Consider the following 10,052-nt stretch of genomic DNA (forward strand, 5'->3'; position numbering starts at 1 on the left):
GCCTGACGACATCTGCTCTTGCAAACTCCCTCCATGGTAGAAATGGTTAAAGAGCTTGGCTGCTAATCGAAAGGTTGGAAGTCTGAATCCATCCAGAAGTTGTTGTTAGGTGCTATCGCGTCAGTTCTGACCCACAGCGACCCCGTGTACAACAGAATGAAACACTGCCTGGTCCTGCGCCATCCTCACAATTATTGCTATGTTTGAGCCCACTGTTGCAGCCACTGTTAATCCATCTCCCTGAGGGTCTTCCTCTTTTTAGCTGACCGTCTACCAACCATGATGTCCTTCTCCAGGGACTGGTCCCTCCTGATAACATGTCCAAAGTACAAGAGACAAAGTCTCGTCATCCTCATTTCTAAGGGGCACTCTGGCTGTACTTCTTCCAAGACAGATTTGTTCATTCTTCTGGCAGTCCAGGGTGTATTCAATATTCTTCTCCGACACCATAATTCAAAGGTGTCAATTCTTCTTCGGTCTTCTTTATTCATTGTCCAGCTTTCAGATGCATATGAGGCGATTCAAAATACCATGGCTTGGGTCAAGCCTACCTTCGTCCTCAAAGTGACATCTTTGCTTTTTAACAGTTTAAAAAGGTCTTTCGCAGCACATTTGCCCAATGCAATATGTCATTTGATTTCTTGACTGCTGCTTCAATGGGCATTGATTGTGGATCCAAGTAAAATGAAATCCTTGACAACTTTAGCATTTTCTCCGTTTACCAGTTGTGAGGACTTCTGTTTTCTTTCTGTTGAGGTGTAATCCATACTGAAGGCTGATTTCTGTGTATTCCATCTGGCAAGGTCCACGTGTATAGTTGCCGTTTATGTTGTTGAAAGAAGGTATTTCCAGTGAAACGGTCTTGCAAAATTCTATGATGTGATCTCCAGCATCATTTCTATCACTGAGGCCATATTTTGCAACTACTGATCCTTCTTGTTTCCACTTTCACAATCCAATCATCAGTAATTATCAATGCATCTTGAGTGCATGTTTGACCAATTTCAGACTGTAGAAGTTGGTAAAAATCTTCAATATCTTCATCTTTGGTATTAGTGATTGGTGCGTAAATTTGAATAATGGTTGTATTGAGTGGTCTTCCTTGTAGGCGTATGGATATTATCCTATCACTGACAGCGTTGTACTTCAGGATAGATCTTGAAATGTTCTTTTTGATGATAAATGCGATGTCGTTCCTCTTCCATTTGTCATTCCTGGCATAGTAGACCATATGATTGTCAGATTCAAAATGGCCAATACCAGTCCATTTCAGCTCACTAATGCCTAGGATATTGATCTTTATGCAGTGTATTTCATTTTTGACAACTTCCAATTTTCCTAGATTCATACTTTCTATGTTCCATGTTCCGTTTATTAATGGATGTTTGCAGCTGTTTCTTCTCATCTTGAGTCTTGCCACACCAGCAAATGAAGGTCCTGAAAGCTTCACTCCATCCGTATCAAGTTCGACTCTTCTTTGAGGAGGCAGCTCTTCCCCAGTTCTATTTTGAGTGTCTTCCAACCTGAGGGTAGCCCTGGTAGTGTAGTGGTTAAGAGCTCGGCTGCTAACCAAAAGGTCAGCAGTTTGAATCCACCAGCTGCTCCTCGGAAACCCTATGGGGCAATTCTACTCTGTCCTATAGGTTCGCTATGAGTTGGAATCGACTTGATGGCAGCGCCTTTGGTTCCCACCTGAGTTGCTCATCTCCCGGCACTGCATTAATGTTCTGCTGTTGTTCCTAAGGTTTTTACTGGCAAATGTTTTAAGAAGTAGACTTCAGGTTCTTCTCCCTAGTCTCCTAGTCTGGAAGCTCCACTGAAACCTGTCCACCATGGGTCACCCTGCTGGCATCTGTAACACTGGTGGCATAGCTTCCACTATCACAGCAACGTGCAAGCCACCACAGTATGACAAAGTGACAGACGATTGGTGGCCATCCAGAAGCACCTGGGAAAAAAGGCCTGGCGGTCTAAAAGAATCAGCCATTGAAAACCCTATGAAGCGCGGTTCTATTCTGACACACATGGGGTCGTCATGAGGCGGGGTCCACTCGAGTGCCTGGAAAAGCATTTGATCCGATCCTCACACATGGAAAGTGAGGGCTTCACGCTGGGGTGACAGATGGGGAAACTAAGGCTGGTGAGGAACAAGGTGGGGGGATCGCTACCTGCCCATTCCGCAAAGGATAGGCTGCGTCGGGGGTCCCTGCGCTCCCTCTAGCGGCCGCTAGGGGCGTTCCGGTCCCTCCCCAGCCCAGCCCCACTCCCCTGCCAACTCCAGCCCCCGTTTCCACCACACGCCCCGCCCACTGACCTACAGGCCCCGCCCATCGGCCCGCCCGCAGCAGCCCGCCCATCGCCCGACCCCAGGGCCCCGCCCACCGTTTCACAGGCCCCGCCTATCGGCCCGCCCGTAGCAGCACAGGCCCCACAGGCCGTGCCACGCAGAGCGCACCCCGGAGCGGAGATCCCGGTGCTCCCGCCAGCCGCACCATGAGCGCCCCCCGCGCCGCCCCCATCTTCGCGCCTGGCGAGAACTGCAGCCCCGCGTGGGGCGCGGCGCCCGCGGCCTACGACGCGGGGGACACGCACCTGCAGATCCTGGGCAAGCCGGTGATGGAGCGCTGGGAGACGCCGTACATGCACTCCCTGGCCGCTGCCGCCTCCTCCAGAGGTAGCTTGCGGTAAACTGAGGCTGGGCGTCGCCAGCGCCTCTCTGTGCTTCCGTTTACCCGTCTCAAAACTGGGGCTGCTAATGGGCCGAGGGAATTGAATAGGGATTCTGCCGGCACAGGCCTGCAGGTTGTGGGCGTCCCTTAAGTCCCGGGAACTTCCTTTCCGGGGCGTGGGGTGGGTCCGCAGACGCGGGGACACCCCATGTGCTGAGTAGGGCATGTGGCAGGACTCGGTGGCCCCGCATCCGGGCAGCCCCACTCCCTCCCCCGGCTAAGAATAGCCCAGGCAAAGCTGAGAGCAGGGAGACAGCTGGGCGCGTGTGGCTGCCTGTCTGCCGGGTTTCCGAGTGGCACTGAGGGGTGCGGGGCTCCCAGACCTCGTAAAGGCCCCTCTGGGAGCCCAGGGTGCAGTTTCTGGCCCGTGGGCCTCAGTGTCCCCACCTGGCAAATGGACACATAAACGTGTCTGACACAGTGGAGAGGAGACTGCTTGCTTAAGAGTGTTTAAGCCTCTTTGTGATCCAGTTAGGATCTCCCCCACCCCAACTTTTCCAGGTCACAAGACCTCAAATTAAGGTCTGACCGTAACCAAGACAGGAGATAAGTGTCCCAATGCAAACAGCGTGGGCTGGGGCTCAAAGTCCAAAGGTCTGACCTTTCCCTCAGACTGGGCCTGAAAACTGTGGTCACCTAGCCTCCCTGTCCAGCCACTGGCCCCTGGCCAAGGCCCACACTGTTCCAGCTGTCCGCCTCTGCTGTGTCCTTGGCCCATGTGGCCAAAAAGTTCCTCGCTGCCAGGGTCCACCCCCGCCCCTTCTCAGGCAGCCTGGCTGCCTTTCGACACCCTTTGTCTGCCCAGGTGGCCGGGTCCTGGAGGTGGGCTTCGGCATGGCCATCGCTGCCTCCAGGATCCAGGAGGCGCCCATCGAGGAGCACTGGGTCATCGAGTGCAACGACGGTGTCTTCCAGCGGCTCCAGGACTGGGCCCCGCGGCAGCCGCACAAGGTGCTGCCTCTGCCTCAGCCCCCATTAGCCCCTCTCCTCCAGGTGAAGGCTTCCCTCCCACCCCCCCAGACATGCAGGAGACGGACTTCTCCTTTTGGAGTTTCTCCGCTCCTTCCCTTTTAGCAGGTGGCAGTGGGGGAGATTCTGGGGACCACTCTGACCCTCAGTCTTCTTTTCTGCTCTGCCCCAAGGTCATCCCCTTGAAAGGCCTGTGGGAGGAAGTGGCACCCACTCTGCCAGATGGTCACTTTGATGGTGAGGGGGCTCTGGGGGCTGGAGGGGAGACTCGTTACTAGGAGTGTGCCGGGCCTTCCCACTCCTATCAGCCCCCACTTGCTTGCGGAAGGACCTTTAGAGAGATCAACCCCTCTGATGTGACCCTTGTGGAGACGAGAGACCTGGGCAGGAGGTCAGGGCATTCAAGGGCAGACACAGTGTGCTGGATAGAGAGCAGGAGCATGACAAACACCTGAACAAGTGACTGTGTTGGGCACAATTCATGGAGGAGGCAGTGCCATGGCCCAGAGTGCAGCCCCAGGAGTCTCAGGCCCGCGTTTGAATCCCACCTCTGCCCCTGCCATGTCTCACCCTGGCTGTGCTGGGGTTCACCGTGACCGGTGCGTGTCCGTCCTCCATGCAGGGATCCTGTACGACACGTACCCGCTGTCCGAGGACACCTGGCACACTCATCAGTTCAACTTCATCAAGGTGGGCATGCGTACGGGTGGCGCAAGGCCCCGTGTAAAGGGGACTGTCCCTGGGTGGCCGGGGGCCCAGGTGGTGGGGGTGTCTGCCGTCCAGAATGGACGCCTGACCTTCCGCTTGTCTGTGAGCGGCCGGGACATGGGGGCCCTGGGTGCTAGGCGGCCCGCCCACCCAGGAGACCCTCTGCCTGCACCCCTGGCCCCTGACCAATGTTGTCCCCCAGGAACACGCCTTTCGCCTGCTGAAGCCGGGGGGCATCCTTACCTACTGCAACCTCACGTCCTGGGGGGAGCTGATGAAGACCAAGTACTCGGACATCACCACTATGTTCGAGGTGCAGCGCCCAGGGCTTACCACCGCCTGTCCCTAGTCCCAGCCCCCAGCTGCCAGGGACCCTAGGCCGGGAAGCAGTGGCTCTCCTGCCCCAGGCCCTAGGGGCTGAACTCCTAGGTGTCTGAGTGTGCCGGGGCTGCCGTGACAAAGTACCATCAACTAACAGAGCTGTCCTCTCAGTCTGGAGACCAGAAGTCTGAATTCAGGAGGTCGGCAGAGCTGCCCTCCCTCCCGAGGCTCTAAAGCAGGATCCTTCCTTGTCTCTCCAAGCTTCTGTGGCCCCAGGCATTCCTGGGCTTGTGGCCCCATCACTCCAGTCTCTGCCTCCATCCTCACACGGCTGTCTGCCCTCTGTCTCTGTCCAAAATTCTCTCTTATCATAAGGACACTGAGCCCTGGTCGCACAGCGCTTAAGAGCTTGGCTGCTAACCATGTGGTTGGCAGTTGGAACCCACCAGCCACTCCCTGGAAACCCTATAGGGTAGTTGTACTCTGTCCTGTAGGGTCACTAGGAGGCGGAATCGACTCGACCGCAACGGGTTTGGTTTTTTGGTTCCAAGAACACCAGTCATTGGACTTAGGATCCGCCCTTCTCCGTTTACTAATTACACCTGCAAAGACCCTGTTTCCAAGTAAGGTCACATTCCGAAGTGTTGGGTGGATGTGCATTTTGGGGAAACACTAGTCAATCCAGTACAGGTGGGTTGGACTCTGCTGTGATCCTCCATTCAGAAATCAGGCAAGCCCTCTCTAGCTCAGCCGCCTTCCCTGGCTCCCCAGTACCCTTGGGATGCAGCCCAGGCCCCCCCTCACATTCCCCTCGCTCTGCCCGGGTCTAGTACACTTTATCGGTTTAGCGTGCTTCTCAGGGGCTTTGCCTGCGCACTCCTCTGCCAGAAAGACAGTGGCAGGGAAAAACCCTGCAGAGTGTGCAGAGGCCCTAAGCCCAGGATGGCTCCTGAGAACCAGCCAGCTGTCACCGGCCGGCAGTGCCACGTTTCTGTGCAAACGCGATCAGCAGCCCAGGTCTCCTTTTTCTACTGCGGCTCTTCCGCTCGGCTCACTGCACTGGGAAGATGTGGAGAAAAGGCCCATGGGTGGGTCACCTGGTCCCTGGGAGGGAGAGGCTGCAGGGTCTCCTGTCCCAGTGGGACTGCAGTGCTGTTGCCCAGTGGCAGTGAGACCTGCCGCCCACGATTCCCTTCTCTAGCCGCCTAGCCCCCCACTTTTCACTTGCCCGCCGGCCCCAGGGGCCTTGGCACTTGTGAAACCTGTTCAAGGAAGGGTGGGCACCGGCGGGGGTGCTGCTGGGGACACCCCCTCACAGGCCACCTAGCGCCTTCTCCTCTGTCGCCCCCGCTAGGAGACACAGGTGCCCACGTTGCTGGAGGCAGGCTTCCGACGGGAGAACATCCACACAGAGGTGATGGAGCTGATCCCGCCGGCCGACTGCCGTTACTATGCCTTCCCGCAGATGATCACGCCTGTGGTGACCAGGCACTGAGCTCCCCGGGTCTCCTGGCCTCTGGCAGCTCCCCTTGACCCCCCACTCAGTGCCTTCCATGCCGGTAAGCAGGCCCCGGCCTCCCAGCCCGGGTTAGAGCCCTGGCTGTATGACATCAGGTGACGTTTCCTAACCTCTGTCCTCGTTTCCAAAACGAGAACTCTACTACCTCCCTTCCAGGGTCGTTGAGGTTGAAATAAAACGCTAACACTGGGCTTTGCCAATCTGTACCGTGTAAACGTGTGTTTTAATCCTCTGCCCACTCAAAAAAAAAAATACGGGAGCTCCAGGAGGACCAGCTTCTGTACCTACTGCCGCCACCGCCAGTCCTGTGGCAGACATCGCCAATCAACCACTGATGGCCGCCCCGTTTCCCAGGCAGGAACACCCCTGGATCAGGAGCAGTCAATCAGAGCCCGGAGATCAGAACCACTTGCCCTCCCTCCCTCGGTGTGCAGCTGCAGTCCAGAGACAGGGCTCCCCAAGGGTGGCAGCACCAAGGCCCAGATCCGTGGGTCTCTGGCCCACCCAGCTAGGCCAGCGTCTCGCCTCCGTGGCCGTCAAGGGTCCACGAGGACCCTTGGTCCGTCCCCAGCATGAGCCCCTAGGCTCTGTCCCCAGCACATGCCTGTGCACCCTTGCCCCAGGAAGTGGAGTCTCACTTGCCATGCGCTCCGTTCTCAAGTGTCTTGTACCCCTTGACACTGGACTTGTCACCCCCCCCCAGCCCCAGTGCAGGGGCAGCCCCCACCCCCCAAGGTCCAGTGTGGCTCCATCTGTCCTGTGTCCTCACGCCCCACTGGTCACCCTGGTGCCATCACTGCCCCAACAGCTCTCAGATCCACCCAGTGTGTCTGGCTCCTCTGCCGTCCCCACTAACTGCCTCTGGCTGGGCACCCGGCCCTTGGGGCCCATCGGGCCACACGCCCCCCCGGCCCTCGGGGCCCACCCCCCCGCCGCGTGCCCCCTGGTCCTCCAGCCCACCCCTCCACCCCGCGAGCCCTCTGCCCAGACGCTTCCTCCCTCCCACCGGAGCCTCTGCAGCCCTGGGCCCGCCACCCCAGCCTCGATCCTTCACAGATGAGTGCAGCCCTCGCCTTCAACGCTGGCAGCAGCTGGCCAGGTCAGGTCTGTTGAATGAGTATGCACGTTTGTGACAAGGACAGACTCCAAAGGATAAAAGGATGCAGAGGCAGTGCCGGGTCTCCCCCAAAGCCTTGGTGGAGATGGTTCCCGAAGGGCTTCTGTGGGCCGTTTGGAAGCCCCAGGCCTGCCCCCCGCCCACATCCAGGCCTAGGGCACAGCCGGTGACAGCTGCAGCTGGTCTCTTTCAGCTCCCACCCTGCGGAAAGGGCCAGAGGGGGCGGCCGCTCAGCACACAGCACGGTGGCCGTCCCTCACACCCCAGGAAGAGGCCCGCGTGGGCCAGGAGGCGGGGTGGGCCAGGAAGGGAGAGAGAGGCACGAGCGCAAGGGCCCCTGACCTCCTGTCCCTCCACCTCCCGGATGCAGTGGCTTCATAAAGTGGACAAGGGCAGGCTCTGCCCGGGACTCCGGCAACCCTGCCTGGGGGTTCTGGGCCATTCTGGGTACAGGTGGAACGGGGTCCAGGGGCCGTCCTCCCGTGGCCCTGCCCTCCCCCACCCCTCCTGGGGGACCCCCGGCGAGCGCACACGACACTGGCGGGCGGGCGAGCGGGCGGCAGGCAGGGTTTATTGGCACCCTCAGGACAGTGCGGCGGTGCGGGCGACGCGGCAGCGCTATCTGCGGTACCAGATGCTGAGCCTCTTCTCGCGCTTGATCTTCCTCTGCAGCTGCAGGATGCCGTAGAGCAGCGCCTCGGCTGTGGGCGGGCAGCCTGCGGGGGCCGCGCCTCAGTCTCCCGCCCGCTCGCCATGGTGGGCGCGGGCGCCGGCGCCGGCCCCCCCACAACCCGTGCCCTGGCCACCCGGCGGGCCCCTGTACAGACCTGGGGGACTTCGAGGGTCCCCGTGCTGGCCTTCAGGGAAAGAGACTGGCCGGCCTCAGGTGGGTGGACAGAGGGACAGAGGCCCGGGGAGGAGGAACAGCGGGGTCCTCCCCTTGGGGCCCAGCCCTGCCCCTTCCCAGGTTCTTATCACAGAGGCCCCAGTGGGTGGTGATTCCCACCAACCCAGTACCAGCCCCCAGGGAGCTCCCGTGGAGGGGAGAGGCCTTCGCCAAGGGATATAGGCACACAGAAAGGGGGATCAGGGCCTGCAGGGAGGGCAGGGGCTGGGGAGCGTCACTCTGGAGGAAGAACACCAGTCTCTCAGAACCTGTGCAAGGCAGGGGCCACGAAGAGCCCGAGGCAGAACACAGGGCGCCCGTTAAATGTGAATTTCAGATAAACAAACGATCGATACCTTTTTTTTTTTTTAGTCTAAGTATATCCCATATGCCGCATGGGATATACTTATACAAAAACATTATCCCTTGTTTTTTGGACATTCACGTTAATCTAACTGGGTGCCCTGTGCCTTCACTGGCCGAGTTTGGCCACCCCAGCGGCCCCTTCCAGAGCACGAGGACTCGGGGACAACACCGTGGCCTCTGGGAACCTCTTGCTATTTGGTTTTCATTGCATTTCCCGGCTTCTGCTTCCACGAGGCAGACCCATGGGAAGCTCTAGTCTCCAAGCGGCCAGATCTTGGCAGCTCCAGACAACTAATGAGTCCCACTGATCTCTAGACTCGCCCACCCTCTGGGTGAGCTGGCAGACCTTCCCGCCGAGGAGACGCCCAACAGAGAAGGGCAAGGCCTGGGCGCGCCCCCACCCATGGGTGCCCCCCTTTTGGCAGGGCGGGCTGGGAACTGGCAGGCGGGGGGCTGGCTCCGGGCAGGGCCCTACCTGGGACGTAGATGTCGACAGGCACGATGCGGTCGCAGCCCCTCACCACAGAGTACGAGTAGTGATAGTACCCTCCACCGTTGGCACAGCTGGGGGAGAGGCAGCGCTGAGGGCCGCTCCCACCACAGGACCCGCCTCCAGGCCTCACCCCTGACCCAGGGCCTCCTCCCACTGCAGCCATCAGAGGAGGGCAGGCAGGACAACGAGCAGAATACAGGCTTTCTGGAGCCATGGACACGGACCACCCCCGAAAACACTGCCCTGAGATCTTTAAGCCTTCAACCAAAAACACCCCTGGAGTCTTCTACAACCAAACGATGGTTTAGCTTAACTGGTGAAGAGTTCCTGCTCTGAGTACTGCGCTCCTTTAAGAACTGTCCATGGGATCAAAGTGACAACAGGAACTCTAAACGTTAGATGGGAACCTCAGGGGGCAGCGAGTGTACGTTACTGGGGGAGGAACAACCGAGAAAGGGAGGGTGAGAATGGCTGCACAACTCGAAGAAGATAACCAGTGTCAACCGTACATGTAGAAACTACTGAATTGGTGTAGTTTTGCTGTGGATGTTCCCAACGATACCAAAAGGATGAAGAGGGTCCGAGAACGGCGCCTGTCACGTTTCTGAAGCAGAGACCCGATGGGAGATCAGCCTGGCTGCTGCTGGGGGTGGGGAACAAGTCTAACGGGCCACGAGGGAATGTTCCGGGGAAGGGAGGGGGACCTGGGTTGTCTCCCTGGGGGAGAAGGAGCTACCACGAGAGTATGAAAATCTGTCAGAAGTCACTGCCCCGTCTGCTTCAAATGCCTGATACTACTGACTGGGCTGACTTGATTAGCAGAACACACAGAGCCCCACACTCACCTCCCCATGGACACCACATAGCGGGGCTCCGGCATCTGGTCGTACACCTGGAAGAGAGGGCGGGGGTCGGTGGGGGGCTCGGCGCCGGGGGGCGGGGGT

The 10,052-nt window shown here is 58.6% G+C and overlaps 2 protein-coding genes across 2 annotated transcripts in view; one reads left to right on the plus strand and one right to left on the minus strand.

Annotated features, from left to right (window-relative positions):
• Positions 1 to 2,453: 2,453 nt before the first annotated feature.
• On the plus strand, positions 2,454 to 6,543 carry GAMT (guanidinoacetate N-methyltransferase). The gene is made up of 6 exons (XM_004378512.2): positions 2,454 to 2,674; positions 3,535 to 3,680; positions 3,872 to 3,935; positions 4,321 to 4,388; positions 4,609 to 4,719; positions 6,082 to 6,543. The coding sequence occupies exons 1-6, from the start codon at positions 2,494 to 2,496 to the stop codon at positions 6,220 to 6,222; spliced, it is 711 nt and encodes a 236-aa protein (XP_004378569.1). The 5' UTR covers positions 2,454 to 2,493; the 3' UTR covers positions 6,223 to 6,543.
• A 1,357-nt stretch (positions 6,544 to 7,900) lies between these two features.
• Positions 7,901 to 10,052, minus strand: part of NDUFS7 (NADH:ubiquinone oxidoreductase core subunit S7) — an 11,795-nt gene continuing 9,643 nt past the window's right edge. Inside the window, exons 4-6 of the mRNA XM_023733161.1 lie at positions 9,954 to 10,030; positions 9,091 to 9,179; positions 7,901 to 8,079 (exon numbers count right to left, since the gene is read on the minus strand). Of these exons, the coding sequence (XP_023588929.1) occupies positions 7,982 to 8,079; positions 9,091 to 9,179; positions 9,954 to 10,030 (264 nt within the window). The 3' untranslated portion in view covers positions 7,901 to 7,981. The remainder of the gene's footprint in view (positions 8,080 to 9,090; positions 9,180 to 9,953; positions 10,031 to 10,052) is intronic.

The sequence above is a fragment of the Trichechus manatus genome, unplaced genomic scaffold (assembly GCF_000243295.1).
Source record: "Trichechus manatus latirostris isolate Lorelei unplaced genomic scaffold, TriManLat1.0 scaffold00057, whole genome shotgun sequence".
Lineage (NCBI taxonomy): Eukaryota > Metazoa > Chordata > Mammalia > Sirenia > Trichechidae > Trichechus > Trichechus manatus.